This window comes from Curcuma longa, chromosome 2 (assembly GCF_044706935.1).
Source record: "Curcuma longa cultivar G26 ecotype Majalengka, Jawa Barat chromosome 2, ITB_CL_G26_1.1, whole genome shotgun sequence".
Classification (NCBI taxonomy): Eukaryota; Viridiplantae; Streptophyta; class Magnoliopsida; order Zingiberales; family Zingiberaceae; genus Curcuma; species Curcuma longa.
The window spans coordinates 8,210,782-8,226,082 of NC_133862.1; the positions used below are offsets into that span (position 1 = coordinate 8,210,782).

General features: G+C 40.9%; 5 protein-coding genes across 6 annotated transcripts; 2 read left to right on the plus strand and 3 right to left on the minus strand.

The window, feature by feature from the left end:
* Window positions 1-66: 66 nt before the first annotated feature.
* Window positions 67-1,414, minus strand: LOC141816570 (endochitinase-like). Its single transcript, XM_074704323.1, has 3 exons — window positions 845-1,414; window positions 565-718; window positions 67-436 (listed from the first exon to the last, which is right to left on the minus strand). The coding sequence occupies exons 1-3, from the start codon at window positions 1,404-1,406 to the stop codon at window positions 67-69; spliced, it is 1,086 nt and encodes a 361-aa protein (XP_074560424.1). The 5' UTR covers window positions 1,407-1,414.
* A 328-nt stretch (window positions 1,415-1,742) lies between these two features.
* On the minus strand, window positions 1,743-6,267 carry LOC141816581 (uncharacterized). The gene is made up of 6 exons (XM_074704330.1): window positions 5,976-6,267; window positions 4,775-4,847; window positions 3,300-3,393; window positions 2,634-2,750; window positions 2,471-2,528; window positions 1,743-2,388 (listed from the first exon to the last, which is right to left on the minus strand). The coding sequence occupies exons 1-6, from the start codon at window positions 6,006-6,008 to the stop codon at window positions 2,005-2,007; spliced, it is 759 nt and encodes a 252-aa protein (XP_074560431.1). The 5' UTR covers window positions 6,009-6,267; the 3' UTR covers window positions 1,743-2,004.
* Window positions 6,268-6,753: 486 nt separating this feature from the next.
* LOC141821256 (uncharacterized) lies at window positions 6,754-10,413 on the plus strand. 2 transcript variants are annotated; one of them, XM_074708662.1, is made up of 9 exons: window positions 6,754-6,844; window positions 7,243-7,365; window positions 8,441-8,521; window positions 8,652-8,740; window positions 8,898-8,972; window positions 9,538-9,599; window positions 9,680-9,736; window positions 9,822-10,019; window positions 10,103-10,413. In XM_074708662.1, exons 2-9 carry the CDS (start codon window positions 7,243-7,245, stop codon window positions 10,195-10,197), a joined length of 780 nt encoding a protein of 259 aa, XP_074564763.1. In that variant the 5' UTR covers window positions 6,754-6,844; the 3' UTR covers window positions 10,198-10,413. The 2 variants fall into 2 exon arrangements, with proteins under 2 accessions (XP_074564763.1, XP_074564764.1); XM_074708663.1 differs by having other exon boundaries at window positions 9,683-9,736.
* A 391-nt stretch (window positions 10,414-10,804) lies between these two features.
* LOC141817855 (rac-like GTP-binding protein 5) lies at window positions 10,805-14,083 on the plus strand. Its single transcript, XM_074705484.1, has 7 exons — window positions 10,805-11,276; window positions 11,970-12,057; window positions 12,134-12,243; window positions 12,342-12,405; window positions 13,457-13,521; window positions 13,603-13,668; window positions 13,759-14,083. Exons 1-7 carry the CDS (start codon window positions 11,178-11,180, stop codon window positions 13,858-13,860), a joined length of 594 nt encoding a protein of 197 aa, XP_074561585.1. The 5' UTR covers window positions 10,805-11,177; the 3' UTR covers window positions 13,861-14,083.
* A 17-nt stretch (window positions 14,084-14,100) lies between these two features.
* LOC141817846 (uncharacterized) lies at window positions 14,101-15,156 on the minus strand. The gene has a single exon (XM_074705474.1). It carries the CDS (start codon window positions 15,123-15,125, stop codon window positions 14,166-14,168), a length of 960 nt encoding a protein of 319 aa, XP_074561575.1. The 5' UTR covers window positions 15,126-15,156; the 3' UTR covers window positions 14,101-14,165.
* Window positions 15,157-15,301: the final 145 nt, after the last annotated feature.

Sequence of the window (15,301 nt, forward strand, 5' to 3'; positions counted from 1 at the left end):
TACATTAATCAAGATAACTGAAATTTATCATTTATTATTATTTGGGCATTATTATTATTATTATTATTAAGCAAAAGGGGCCTGATTATAGCAGTCCAAGTTGTCCCCGTAGCTCACCCCCAGTATATCACAATACCTCTTGTAGAATCCAATTCGGTCGGCGACCTGCGCGCTGGTTCCTTTGCCACACTCGATCCCTCCATTGATGACGTTGGTGATGACGCCGTAGCCTGGAAGCCGCCCGGCTGCTCTGTCAGCGCTCGACGGCGTCCATCGTCCGACGATCACGTCGTGGCACGAAGGCTTCGGCGACTGCGCGGTCATCCAGAACCAGATGGCCGTCTTGAAGGAGACGGTTGGATCCGAAGCGACCAAGTCCGGATTGTTGAGCAAGTCCGACCCGATAGCTTGCCCTGCGGGGCCGTAGTTGTAGTTGCTGCAACCATAAACGACGACTCATTGATTAGTTTTAGTGCTAGTTAACGGTGTTTTGCCGAACCCACTGGACGCTCAGTGGAAGATATCATGCATTAAAAGAAGAAGACAATGAAAGAATGCACGTACTAAGATATTTGGATGGGTCCTCGGCCGTAATACTTCTTTCCGGTAGCACACGGCCATTGCGAGCTTGTCACGCAGTAAGCTGGTGGGTTCCCTTGTTCCACCAAGAAGCAGTAACCCCACGCGTAAGGGCCGTCTGGAGCACTTGACCATCCTCCTATTTTTTAAACAATTAAATTGAAAAATACTTTTTACAAGTATTTCAATTGAAGACTTCAGGGAAGAGTTCTAGAACTAAATTGTAATTTATTAAATTTGGAGAGTAAAATGAAAATATGTATACCCGTTGTTTCATGGGATGTCTGTGCGAAGAACGCCGCGAGCTCCCTCTTCTGAGCGGTGAGGTCGCCGGTCGTCCCGAACGCCGCGAACGAGCTCGCGGCGGCGAGGAACGCGTTGTAGGTGTAGAAGCCCTTGCCCGGGCAGGCGGCGTCATTCCGGTGCAGCAGCATCTGCTCGAAAACAGAGGAGGTGATGATCGACGCCACTCCGCCGCCGCTGCTCGGCGGAGATGGGGAGGGAGTTGAGCCGCCGCACTGACTCTGGCAGCCCGCGCTGCAGTAGGCGGAAGTGGACCCGCAGTAGCCGTACTGGCTGCAGCAGAGGCCGCCGGAGCAGAGCGCGCCGCCTGCCTGGCTGCCGCACTGGGCGGCGGAGCTGCTGCCGCACTGGCTCTGGCAGCCGGTGCCACAGTAGGCGGAGGAGGAGCCGCAATAGCCGTATTGGCTGCAGCAGAGACCGCCGGAGCAGACGGAGCCTCCTGCTTGCCGTCCGCACTGCTGCGCGCGGGATAAGCTGGTGACGGCGGTGAAGAAAACAGCCAAGAAGCAGACGTGGATCTTCATGCTTCCACAGTAACTCAACTGGAAACTGGGAATGCAGAATGACAGGGGGACTGCTGCTTATTTATATTCGTAAATCTTAAATTAATACTAATTTTTTATTATTATTTTCAATAAAAGCATTCTTAGACCATTTCATTTCGATTTAGACATTTTCCAGATAAAATATTTTCATTTGACTTCAACTTTTTCCCCACTAGATCAATATGCACATGACAAGTCAATGAAAAAGATAGGCCTAGCCGCCCACCAAGAACAGCATTTTAGTCATTGTCATTGAACACAGCGATTGCAGTTTGAGAATATTGTAGCATTTTTAACCTTAAATTTTCCTGGAAATTCAAATGACCTAACAAGACATTATTAACAACAGTTCGAGTTCCATTACAAGGTAAAGAGATTGTAATCAGTCATAGGGTTGCTTCTCCTACTGAGAACCCCATACCATTGCCATAACAAAGTTACACTAGAGAGGTCGACCAAGGAAATAACTAAATTAACTCTAGATTTGCTGTTAAGAATGAGAATTATTTACAGGAGAGAGAGATTAGTTAGTAACTAGGAAGAGAAAACAAAAACAAAAAAAAAAAAATCAAATCCATTAATCTTCATTGTCATAATCCTCATCCTCGTCTATCTGCATGGTTACAAGTCTTGATGGTTCTATGCCCATGTTGCCCACTCCATCAGGCAGAGGCCATGCAGGATTTTGACCCTGCTTACTCTCGACTGCAGTTGAAGTTTCAGCTCCCCCCGTGACTGAAGTCGAGAGAAGAGGTGCAACCTGTGGATTAGTCTCCTTTTCCACTCTTTCAGATTGTCCAGACTGCCCAGTAGGGCACTCATCTTGCTCGTCACACATTATGTCATTGTCATCGTCTTCACATTTCACATACCGTTCTTCTCTATGCTTTGTTGGCGGTCGACCTCTTCTTCCTCTGCCCCTGCCACGCCCTCTAGGGCTATTACTAGCATCCATCATAGCCTGTCATAAAATAGGGACATGCATCAGGAAAACTAACAAGGCTGTTAACTTGTCGCCAAGAAAAACAACACTAGTATAATACCATCTTGGGGGACCTGAGTTCCTCATTGCCATCTTCATCCCCATGTAGCAGTGCCTTCCTGAGCATTTTGATAAAACAGTCAGTTTCTTTGTTGATAACTGCAAATCACAGCATTATTGTTTTGCCATTTATCAATATCTACAATAAATAGGCAAGGCATGACCTTCTACGGCCGATTCCCTTGTCATCTTCAGAAGTTTCCATGCCACCAAGGGTTGGTACCTTGTTGACAACGCCAGTTAAAAAATCATAAGCACTGTAAGTCTTCACACATTGTTTTCTGTAACAAACAAAACGAGACAATCAGCTTAAGTTAACATCTTCCTATCGTAGAAAGTCAACAAAAATTTGAACCACTTTCAAAACATTATAAAGAAAGAAAGATTTTTTTTTATCAAAATTCTTATCTACTATTAAAACAGTGATCAAATTTGCATTAGTATCCCAATGCCAAAGCAGTATTCCTCAGTTGGACCTCCCAAATATCTCCATTTTCCTTAATCTTTTGGATTTCTAACTCAATTCCATCAACCTCTCAATTCTTCTAAAATCGAAACAGGCAAGTATATCAATCCACAGTTAATATTTCAATAAGATGAATATTCATTTGAAACCTAACATTAATCTCAGACAAGTAGTATATTTAGATTTAAGGTTATATTCACAAATTTTAAACGCATTGAAATATAATGATTTCACAAGAAGGAATTCGTTATGAGAACCAAATTATAGACTTGGTTGCATCCATATTATTGTTAAGAAATGATTCAATATATTTTCAGGCCACTGCTAATTCACTAAATAAAGAGGAAACAGCAAGTTATCTTACAGGTGTGAAGAATTCAATGTCTTTGCTCCCCTTTGGAGAGTAATTTCATATGTCCTATCACAAAGATCTTGCAAGAACAACTCCAAAGCCTTTGCTGTAAGCCAGCCAACAAGCAATACATTAGCTGCTGTCAAATTTATCTCTCAAATGATTGCATGTAAAACTATTATTTAAATTATGCATGCTGTAACAAAAAAAGAATATAAGCCATCAAAGTGGAGGTGTAGATGCATCACAAGGCATAGATACATATATCAGTTTTTATATATTTCTTTAAGAAAAACAACATGGATTACTGGAAAATTTACATGAATTCACCCTATGTAAAAGTTTCCCATGATGTAGCTTCTCACATAGACCATATGGATTATCTTGTAAAGGCTCCATTAGTATACTTTATTCAAACATAAGCAGCTCATGCTACTTTAAAAAAAATCTTCAGGACTGAGAACACATTGTTCTTTCCTTCCTCCAAAAGTTGCATGGTTATTGGACTCCAATGTATATCTTAACCTCGTTAGGTAGAGCATGGCTTTAAAGACTTCATTAACTTGAAATGTCTTTAACTTTTGAAGGCCTAATTTCGATATATATAGTAATCAAAGAGCGGTCAGGGATCCGCTATGGCAAACATGATTATGAAACAATAAAGGCAACTAGATACACGAAGTTCTCACCAATGCAGGATTCCAAGGAAGGGTCGGGCCACAATAGGCCAATTGTATATAGCCTTGCCTTGCATTTTACAAGAAGTTATTTCCGCAACTCGAACCTGTGACCTCAAGATCACATGGCAGCAACTTTACCGTTGCACTAAGGCTCACCTTCATAATTACAAAACAATCTTTAAAAGATTTTATCAAGTTCATTTTTGGAGCTTGTAACCGTCAGTTACAGGCAAGAAAACGATCAATGTTCAGGAGGTAAAAAGAGGGCAGTCAAAGATAAGGCACTGATGAACAAATCATTCAACTTTAAAAATCCATGGCAAGCTGTGGTAACACCAATGTGGATAGTGTTTTCCTGCCAAATTGTGTTATAAACCAACTATAAACAATTACATGACTTAGTTCACACATACCATTTTTCAAATGATGAGATTCTAATTCTTTAGTGAATGTTTGTCAAATGATATGCAAAGGGGGATTGAAGGAGACATATTCTAATGCCAAATAAATGCATCAAGGTTATAAACTAAACAAATTGGCTCCACAAAATCCTCATCAGTCAAATTGCCTTAAATTTACAAGGTAGATGATGGAAGACATGCTGATGACATTGACTTGAACAACTCGAAAAATAAAATAAGTCATTGCATAAGCAATAGTCATTCAAAAGAGCAATGAGTAAATAAAACAGTCAGGCAAGTTAACATCTATTAGAAAGTATAGAAGTGTGCTAACATGATAATCTGCTTAACCAAAACAAGAACATTCCTGTTGCATAGAGAAATTCAGAAATGCACAAAAACTTACATACAAGAAGAGGCACAGCCGAGGCAATCTTGCCAACATCTTCATCTGTCTGCATTATCTTTTTTATTCTTGACTGTAAAAACAAAAACATGTGATAACCATGAGTTTCAACTCATTGTGCAAATATAGCCCTGTAATTTCTTCATTTAGTATTAGACTGTTGCAATCATTTAAGAAGAGTGGTAGTTGTATAAGAATAAATACAAATAAATGACAAAGGATGCCATTCAGAATAGTTTCTTCTGATTTTTCTTCAAGGAAAAAATTCCAAATCTGTAAGTTTTTTCCCCAAAGAAATAGAAAGGAATAAAGATATATACATGTTATGATCTAATGACACCACATGAAATAATACAGTAAACTACAAGTGATCATAATGGTTATCGAGGGATCTTGGCTGTGTTTGTATGATGGCATTTACATAAAAGCAACAAACAAAGGAAACCATGTATAAATAGCAAGGCACTAACTGCTAATAAAATTAAGCAAATGATGGTAAAGAAACCAGTAGCATCTTAACTACATAAGACAACTGGTCTATAAAAAAATGCTAGTGACCATCAGAACAATAATGATATGGACTGGCATAGATTCACCTGCTCACCCTCACCCTCGGCACTGCCCAGACCTACGCCCAAGTGCAGACCACTACTGTCCAAGCTCAAGACAAAGAGTAAAGAGGTGATTTCACCCTGATTCTGCAGGGAGGAACAACGTCAGCCATTTTAGGGTAGATGCATTCTGGGCGGGCTAAAAGCTCTCCGCAGAGGGAGACGCCAGCCCCTCTCCGTCCGTTCTCCACCGGGTGGACAAGGGAGAGCTCCTTAAAACTGGAAGTATTTTGACATGCAACGCCATAACGACTACTTCATGAGCGTCAGAATCAATCCAAGTTTATAATTCCGCTCTCCCAACCTCTCCGTCGAAAAACTAGATCGCTTATTAACCAAGATTGAAGAAACAAAAAAATTATTCGAGAATAAATAAAAAAATAGAGTTTAGAACTACAACTGCAATTTCGTGTTAGGGTTTTCGTAATCAAACCGCCACGAGGCAACCCTAGATCTCGTAAACGAACGGACTCCTTAAGAACATCAAATCACAGATCTGAATCGGGATACCAAATTCAAAGGGAAATCAGTCGAAACTTCATATATTCGAAAATAAAAAATTTGCAATAACCAGGAAAGGAGGAAAATACCGCCGGGAATCGGGTGCCTAACTTCTTCCTCATCTCCTGGCTCAGCTTCTTGAATACAACTCCTTCAGAAAGGAACCAAATCAACCCAGATCCGCCTGGAGGATGGGGAATATGAATTGGGCTAGAGCGATCCAATTGCCGCCGCCTCTGACCGCGATCTATCAATCTAACGACCGATCTCCCCTCCTTTTCTTCCCAGTCTTTTCGAGTTTCCCTCTGTTTTCTTCAATCTACCGAATCCAACGCGAGACTCGGAGCGGACTGGACGATGGACGGGAAACGTTCTCGAACGGATTCCCACTGTCGTTTCACTAAACTACTTAATATCCGATGATATTTATATCAATTTAAATTCAATGAGATTATAATATTGCAAAAAAAGTTAACCATAAATGATTAGAAACTTATTTTATATTTTTTAATCAAAATGATAGAATCATTACTAAATTTCTTAATATTATGGTTTTGAGTAATTTTATATATTTGGTTTTGATGTAATTTTATATATTTAATTTTATTTTATATATTTTAAAATGATTATATATGCTACTGTATTTCCAATTATTAATAGATTAATTTTTAAAAAAATATATAAAAGAGGAAAGACGCTTTCCAGGCTCTGACTGCGTGAGTGCATTAATCGCCGTACATCTTCATCATCCTACGGCGGAGGAATCTTGGGCCTTGATGGTAATTAAAATTCGATCAGGGGCTGTAAGTCGAATTGGAGACGAACCCTAAACCCGAACGAGACCCGATCGCCCGCTGCCCGTACGGAGTGGTATATGGTAAGGAGGTGATAACTCTGCCCGGGGCCGAAAAAGAGGTATACGCGCCGTAGAGGACGACGAGCGGCAGTGAAAACCGTGGTAGGCAATGGGGAAAATCGGACGTCCTTGTTCTTTGTTCCTGGCTGTGTTTCTTCTTTGATTTTGTATCCAGCTGCAATTGAATGATAAAAAATTTGATTGTTTTTGGAAACATTTTTTGTTAACGAAGTTTGTAGATGGAAGAAAACGAGGAGAAAAAAAGAATTTTGTACCGTTCGTTCGTTGCTCGATTGAATCGTAGCTTCCCTGTCATCGGTAGATTTCGGTGTTTGCCGTGAATTTTTCTATATAGTTCGCTATTTTGACGCTAACTTTGCTCGCGTGTTTTCCTTTTTTCATTGAGATTTACTCGCGTGTTTTTAGAATTTCAAAAGATATTATTATTGATGTGAAAATTTTGTTTGTCTGATTGTTTCTTATCGTGCGTGGATGAGAAGATGGATCGGTACCAGAGAGTAGACAAACCGAGGGAAGAGACCCCGATTAATGAGAATGAGATCCGTATCACGGCTCAAGGGAGGATGCGGAACTATATCTCGTACGCCACCAGCTTGCTTCAGGTATGCGTCATTTGAGCTTTAAGACAGGTTTGAGCCTTTTAGTTTGGTATCAGGTTCTTTCTCCACTATATCCTTGCCCATATTCGTTGTTTTTTCTGTTTTTCTTTTTCATTTGGACTATAAAGTGCTCGATGCTAGCAAGTATCTATGAAAACTATGATAAATTTTACTTTGTGGGTTTTAATATCCATGCCAAAGGAATTGTTGGGACTGTCTAACACCCCCTGTTCTGCATACCTTTTTGATGGGATTCATGAGAGGTCTAAATGTTTGTAAATGAATATTCAATATTTTAGATTTTGATTACTTACATATTATCCTTGGATGTTCCTAGAGTTATTACTGGAGTGCTGCTAGTTTGCTGTTTGGATACTTGCACTCTTCATCTCTTTAATTTCCATAACATTTTCTTGTCATCCTTTTTTGTATCATAATTGTGATTTTATGCTCTAATATTTCCTATAATACTAAACCTTAGGATACTACAAGTAAGTTTTCCACATTAAAAAAATATATCAGTCGGAGGCATGGAGCCCAGTCATGAGATGATGATGGATTTTCAGTTTCATTTTCTTAAATACACAATTGAGAGAACTGGTGCTTGCTGAATGCTGATGGGGTATAGAAAAATATTCACAGGCTTAAATTTGTGGGCTTCTTTTTCTTCTATGTCAGAGCATAACTGGATTACTTAGATAAAATGTGGTCGTCGTTATGTCTGTATTTCAAAGAACAAACCTATCTTAAGTTAGTTCAACATCACATGCAGTTGTCTTTAGTCTATAAATGATTCTCTATGTTAATCTCAAGCAAACTGGCTCACAGTTTATCTGATTCATTATATTCCAGACTGCGAGAGTAGGAAACTAGTAAATGGGATTAGAATTGTATGCTTAAATTACTTAACTGCTTTGATTTTTTTCCCCTGATTTTTCCCATCAAAAACATTGCTGATTTTCATTGAATTAAACATTATGACTGATCAACAATCTATTTTGTTCCCAAAATTGTATTACTAGTTTAGCTCTCTTTTTTTCTTGTTGTATTACTCATCTTTTTTCCTTCATTTTTAAAGGAAAAAGGTTCAAATGAGATTGTCTTGAAGGCAATGGGCAAGGCTATTAGCAAGACAGTTATGATTGTAGAACTGATTAAGGTATGCTCATATGCTCTAAAAAGATATATATTAAATTTCCTGACTAGTTCTTTAGATTTTTGAGTTGTCCTTTTTTTCTGGATCAGCCAAGTATGAGTTCCTCAACTTTTTACCTATAATGATGATGCAGAGACGTATAGTCGGTCTTCATCAAAATGCTGTAATTGGATCTACTGACATAACTGACACATGGGAACCATTAGAGGAAGGCCTACTTCCGTAAGAAGACATTTTTTTTCTTTTTCTATTTTGAAAAAACAAATTTGACGATTTGGAGGATAGTTGTGTGCTTGGAAGTTGCAAAGTTAAATGTGTTTTATCATGTTTAAGTTTGAACATTAAAATGCCCCTTAATTATTAAGGGTATTATTTGCAGGCTTCAAACTACAAGGCATGTCTCAGTAATCAACATAACTTTGTCAAAGAAGGAACTGGACACATCAGCTGTTGGGTAATTTGCTACCTTCTCATAATCTTACAAATTGATTTTAAAGGGGGAAAATTTGTTTATTTTCGATGGTTGATTTATATTGGTGAAGCACAGTTAAAAGGCAATCAATTTGTTATAGATCCTACTGTACTCAAACAGTCCTTTTATTTCATTTGGTATGAATCTCGTCCTTGTTAGATTGTTTTAGGATTCACATTTTCTTGGCATAATTTTGGTTAATTATAGTTCTAAAGCTGGAATTAACCTGCTTTGGGCTTTGTTACATCTAATTTGCTTAACAATTTCATTGCCATATTAGGGTTGATAATCTTTTTAGTGTTGCTATTCTTATTAATGTTATAATATTCCTATGAACGAGAAAAGCAGAGGAAGTTTGCTTCAAATGATAAACTGACAAAAATGTTATAATGTAGTTGTCTACTGACTCTTATTGCTTTCTTGGCCCATGTAATGTAACAAAAATGTTCCCAGCTCGAGGTTGATATTTACTTTTATTTTTGTAATTTCTTCACAATCCAAAATTGAATTGTCAGGGATGAGATTGTTTGTACACCTTTTTTCATAGGTATCAACCTCCTTTGCCTAGAGATCTGGTGAGACCCTTGGCAGAATTCGATTACGAAGGAGGTAAATGCATGAAATGCGATCAACTCTTTGCATTTAGGTAATCATGCAATTTGTTTCTGATGTTATTTCTAATGACACAGAAGGCTCTCCTGGTCGAGGAAGAGGTCGAGGTGGCCGTGGCTGGGGAAGGTCTCACGGTAAGCATAAATTACTCTTCGAACTCATCTGTTGGATGAATACTAAGATGTACTTATAATTCAAGGTTCCATTGTGTAAATATAGGAAATGTCCCAATTGAATATGATGATGGAAACCGGGACGATAGAGGTGGCGGATACGGCAGAGGTGGCTACGGCCGTGGCAGAGGCCGAGGTTACCGTGGGCGAGGCAGGGGTGGATACGCCGGCCAGCCTGATTATCAGCAGGAAAGCAACAGCTATAACTACCAAGACGAGGTTCCCATACCCAATCGGGGAAGAGGTAAGTCTCACTTTTCTTACAACTCCATTAATCAACGAGTTTGAAGCCGAAATCAACTTAAAAGTATATATATTTCATCTCAGGCCGTGGTCGAGGCCGTGGTCGTGGTCGTGGCCGTGGCCGCGGCCCGACTCGAGGAAGAGGTCGCAGCAACTCTAGAACCGATGGATTAGCTTAACCCATTGATCTCGTATGCTATGTTTCTGCTCTACGACCTGAAGGATGCCTGCTCTGCATCTGAAGATATTTCCAGCGTTGGGATTCCAAAGCTTTAGTTAGATACTTAGAACTCCTAATCTTTGTTAGATCGACTGTAGGATTCTGATCGGTAGAGCAGTACATTCTTTCATTTGTTGGAGAAATTTTCATTCATTTAAAGTCCTTGATCATGCGACTCGGATGGTGTGTTTGTTTAGTAGATTCTCATGAATTAGTTAAAATAATTCTCGTGACGCAGGGTTGGAAGAACGTCCAGTTGGGGTCCATTTGCGGGCCCCCCGAAGGCGCTGTCTTAGCTGTCCTTCAAATACGCCAAACCTTTCCATTGGAACTTTTTATGTACAATTTCAATTTTGCAAATACTTTCTTGATTTTATTTATACTATTTTTTTCTAAAATTTGGATTTTCAATATCTTTTAAAAATTGTGAAAAGAAACTTAAATTAATATGTGTATTTTTTATTTTATAAATTATAGAAGTAAAATGGGGAAAAAATGAAGGGTAAAATAGTTTAATTATAAATTTATAGTCTCCAAGAGGCGACCGCTCCAAGAGGCCACGACCTTTTTCTTCCTCTTTCTCTTCCGGACCAAACGGGCCAAACCTAGAGCGGTGCGCGCCTGTGTCTTCCGTCAATCACAGGTCTCGACGGGGAGAACGCCAAACGAAGAGGTCCCCTTTGTGTAGATCTCCAGCTGTCCCCCCATTAGGGTTCGCCATAGCGCCTTCTTATCGTCAATGGGAGAAGCCTGCGGTTTGGCTGCAGGGTGAAGGCTGTGACTGTGTAGTTGAAACGACAGCGGGCAGCGCGCGGCTTGGTCCGAGGCCGAGCTGAAGAGGGAGAAAAAAGTTTTCTTTTTCCCCCCGTTTTCCTTTGATTTTGTGTTCTTTGTTGTGGTTGGCGATCGAGACTAGAGAGGAGGTGATCGGCTGAAGAAATGAGCGCGTCGAGGTTTATAAAGTGTGTCACTGTCGGGGACGGCGCCGTAGGAAAGACCTGCATGCTTATATCCTACACCAGCAACACTTTTCCAACGGTGAGTGCCAAAAAATCTGATCTTTTAGGGTTCTATGCTGTTTAAATCATGCTTGTCAGGCTAAGAGGAAGAAAGGTCGATTGAATAGCCTGTGCTAGGGAAATGCACAAGGAAAAATGCTCCTTTTTTTACCTTCTCCTCATATTGTACTTCTCTTGGATCTGCTCGTGAAGATCTCTAATTGCTAGTTTCGGTATTTTCAGTGTCTATCTTAAAATTGTCTACTTTTACCTTTCAAAATTTCTCTATTGTTGACCATTAGGAATATATTTGGTTAAATCTAGGATTTCTGGTTTCCTTTCTCGATCATGTTTAGTACGAAGAGACGTAAGTGTATTTATTGTTTACTCAATCATGCTTGTTTAAACGGGTCATGTTGTTTGAAAACATGCGAGGTTTAATTCTTGTTACATCAGAAGGAGAGGTTGCTAGGTAATTAGGGACCTTGTTTCCTCTGAACATGTGGTTGATTCTTAAGAAATGCTAATGTTGCGCATTTGCCATGGTTTAAATTTGAGCAATACTGTATAATGATAATACTTTGATCAATAATTTATTAAATATTTATTTCGTTAACAGGAGCATTGCTCGTGAATCATTAATGAAAATATAAATGTAAAGTATACCTGAGAAGATATTAGGATGTATTAAAGCTAACATTGTAGATACTTGTGCTTTCCATCTTACGAACAGGACTATGTTCCCACGGTGTTTGACAATTTCAGTGCTAATGTAGTGGTGGATGGAAACACAGTTAACTTAGGGTTGTGGGATACTGCAGGTACACTATAACTTTTTTGGCTGTTACTTTCTAGTTCTTCATTTCAAAGGTTGGTATGATAAGACTTTTCTAACAGGCCAGGAGGACTACAACAGATTGAGACCTTTGAGCTACCGGGGTGCAGACGTTTTTCTGCTTGCCTTTTCACTCATTAGTAAAGCAAGTTGTGAAAATGTTGCTAAGAAGGTTATTGATGCATTTCATCATTTGTTTTTCATTTTAGAAGCCTTTTAAATCATAAATTTTCTGATTTGCTGTGTTTCCCTTCAAATTTGGATTTTCAGTGGATTCCTGAATTGCGGCACTATGCACCTGGTGTGCCCATAATTCTTGTTGGAACAAAACTTGGTAATGATTAATTTCATAACACGTTACACTCTTTATTTGCACTTTGATCAGTTCTACTAGAGAGCCATGATTATTTGCATGGCACATTGTGGAATAGTAACCTGAAAGCTTCCTACCAATTACATGTATCCATGTGGCCCAATATTCACCCGCCCAGGTTTTCCTGGATTTTTTAATTGTTCACATGGAAGTGAGTGTGCCACATTTATGCCACACTCATGTTCTTGAATACATCCCAGTGTCCTTAGGTATAACTACAACATTTTATCTTTCTGTTAATTGACAATGGTCTTTGTAAAGGATGTTAGTTAATTACTTTCATCATTTAAATGAACATCTGCATTAAATTTTGATTTTTGAGTCATATTTTGTCTACATCTTAATATATTATCAAATGATTTTCTTATCTTATCTAGCTCCCAGTCGTTCTACTTTTTTATTCTGTTTGCTGAGTCTGATCTGATGGTCAACCCATCATCATACAAACATTCGATTAGCATTCCTTTTCTCTCCAGTTAGCTCTTCATACTGCACCTTCATAACATGGTTCACTGTTTACTTTTACATGACCAAGAGCTTTTATAAAAGATGTGTATTTTATCACTTTGCATCATCTGAATGAAATTTGAATTAAATTTTGATGATTGAGACATGTTGTCAACATGTGATTTACTCTAGGTGAATAGTTACCAGATGGTTTTCTAATGTTATCTAGCTTCAAATCCTTCTTATTCTTTTTAATGCTGGTTTGCTGAATATCACCTGCTGGTCAACTCATTATCATACAAATGTTAGCACTTCATCCACCTAATGGACTTTAAGTACATGCTTCATCGTTCACTTTAGTCGGTACGGTGCTTGATTGGTTTATTGATCCATTCCTATACACTTACAACTTCTGAACTTTAGATCCTTTGCGTAACTACTTGTTTTCAGCACTACAAATTTTTACATGGGTTTTCTGGTAGTTCCTGAAGATAGATACATGTTCATCTTTATGCAGTCTCCACTAAACTATGATATAAGTTTCTAATCTTTACGTTGCTTGTAGATCTTCGAGATGATACACAATTTTTCATCGATCATCCTGGTGCCTCTTCCATTACTACTGCTCAGGTAAAATCTGGTGGTCTATGGTATGGCGGCATTTCGTCTTTCGACATCTGTCTTGCTTACCATAGTTGAGCATTGTTTTAGGGGGAGGAACTGCGAAAGCAAATAGGAGCTGCTGCATATATTGAGTGCAGTTCAAAGACCCAACAAGTACGAATCTCCTCCCGTCTTCTAAATCCATTATCATTCCTGTTTATATTCTGATTGAATCCTGCAACGTTGCAAAATGCTCTGGTGTAGAACGTCAAGGCAGTGTTTGATCAAGCCATCAAGGTTGTACTCCAACCACCCAAGAAAAACAAGAAGAAGAAAAGGCAACATAGAAATTGCTCGATATTGTGATATCTGAAGCTCGCTTAGGGTTCTTCCGTTGTAACTCCTCACTCGTATTTCAGAACTGTAGGATTGATGTTGTTAAGGTGGCTGCTATACTTCAAACGATCTGTAACTGATCTGCCAAATCTACGTACCTTCAGTGGATCAAATTCATGTTCTTGGATTATTGTATTTTAGTTGGATTGCTCGTGTAAATCTATCACAAATGGAGTGATTGACTTTGTGTAAATCTATCGATCCGATTTATTCCGAGTATGGTAATTGCAGATAATTCTATGGTCAATTAAAAAAAGACGGTGAAAACCGAAGGCTCACGCCGCCTTCCCTTGGATCCTTGCGATCGTCAACCCCACGCAGGCGTCCACGAAGTCAACGTCGATGAAGTCGGTGGAGAGCACCTGCAGCCGGTCGGCGATCCCCTTCTGGAACGCCTGCGCGATGAACAGCCTCGCGTACCCGCGTATCCGCCTCGTCACCGGCCGCACGCACACCACCGGGTTGTCCGCCTGCGGCGTCGCCGTGTTCTCCACCCGGTAAAAGTACCTCCGCTCCGCCGCCGCCTTCTGCTCCCCCAGCCGCCGCATGTTGTTCTCGAACTTGGTCATCGGAAGGTCGGTGTCCACCCAGTGGTCGATCAGGCACCCCGGCCCCCATAGCGGGCTCCCGGCTGCCGGCGCCGTCGCCTTCCGCGGCTTCCACACGCACAACACTCGGCCCGGAAGCACCTCGGCGATGGTCTTGGCGAAGATGGCGTCGTCGTGGGGGATGAGGAGGTCGCCGAGGCTGCCGACGAGGAACTTATCGAAGTCCGGGGGGTCCTCGTGGCCGAACTCTGTTCGGAGCTCGAGGACGACGAGCTCGTGCTCTGTTTCTTCGACGAAGCGCTTGACGGCGTCGAGGACGCGGTCGACGGGGTAGGATACGAGCGGGCCGTGGCAGACCCGGCGATCTTTCTGGACGCGGACGTCGAGGAGGCGGGCGCCGAGGCAGAGCTGACGGTAGATGGAGGAGGACTGGCACTGGGCGAAGGGGCGGGTGATGTAGGGGATGCCGATGCAGTCGGTGGCGGAGTCATGGGTTCCGGGCCACACAATCTGGTGGAGGCGTAGCTCGCCGGGACCGAGGCCGGACATCCAAGCCTTGCGGTCGGCCGGGCGGTGGTCGGACCCAGGGAACTCGGTGCCGGAGGACTCAAGAAGGTCAAGCAGAGCTCGCTTCTCGGAAGCCACGGCCTTGCGGCGGTGCGCCTGCCTCGAGCAGTGAGCGCCCATGCCGCCGGCGCCGGGGATGGTCGGAGGTCAATGGCAGGCACCGGAGACTGTGAAGATTAATCAAAACGGCAAAATCGTGAAGAAAATTATTCAAAAAAGCGATCGAAACCAGAATTCTCTTTATTTTTAGATTGGCAGTTGTGTTTGGTCGGTGGGAAATTAACGTGGTTGGCCGG

Excerpts from the sequence above, each read along its gene's own strand:
- LOC141817855 (XM_074705484.1), top strand. The coding sequence starts at position 11,178 with ATGAGCGCGTCGAGGTTTATAAAGTGTGTCACTGTCGGGGACGGCGCC. Across the intron at positions 12,058-12,133 it reads AGGGTTGTGGGATACTGCAG|GCCAGGAGGACTACAACAGA; the intron begins GTACACTATAAC and ends CTTTTCTAACAG. Across the intron at positions 13,669-13,758 it reads GCAGTTCAAAGACCCAACAA|AACGTCAAGGCAGTGTTTGA; the intron begins GTACGAATCTCC and ends GCTCTGGTGTAG.
- LOC141817846 (XM_074705474.1), bottom strand. The coding sequence starts at position 15,125 with ATGGGCGCTCACTGCTCGAGGCAGGCGCACCGCCGCAAGGCCGTGGCT.
- LOC141816581 (XM_074704330.1), bottom strand. The coding sequence starts at position 6,008 with ATGAGGAAGAAGTTAGGCACCCGATTCCCGGCG. Across the intron at positions 2,751-3,299 it reads ACATTGAATTCTTCACACCT|AAAACAATGTGTGAAGACTT; the intron begins GTAAGATAACTT and ends TGTTTGTTACAG. Across the intron at positions 2,529-2,633 it reads AAGGGAATCGGCCGTAGAAG|GAAGGCACTGCTACATGGGG; the intron begins GTCATGCCTTGC and ends CAAAATGCTCAG.
- LOC141816570 (XM_074704323.1), bottom strand. The coding sequence starts at position 1,406 with ATGAAGATCCACGTCTGCTTCTTGGCTGTTTTCTTCACCGCCGTCACC. Across the intron at positions 719-844 it reads GACATCCCATGAAACAACGG|GAGGATGGTCAAGTGCTCCA; the intron begins GTATACATATTT and ends TTTAAAAAATAG. Across the intron at positions 437-564 it reads GGACCCATCCAAATATCTTA|CAACTACAACTACGGCCCCG; the intron begins GTACGTGCATTC and ends TTATGGTTGCAG.
- LOC141821256 (XM_074708662.1), top strand. The coding sequence starts at position 7,243 with ATGGATCGGTACCAGAGAGTAGACAAACCGAGGGAAGAGACCCCGATT. Across the intron at positions 8,973-9,537 it reads CTGGACACATCAGCTGTTGG|GTATCAACCTCCTTTGCCTA; the intron begins GTAATTTGCTAC and ends CTTTTTTCATAG. Across the intron at positions 9,737-9,821 it reads TGGCTGGGGAAGGTCTCACG|GAAATGTCCCAATTGAATAT; the intron begins GTAAGCATAAAT and ends GTGTAAATATAG.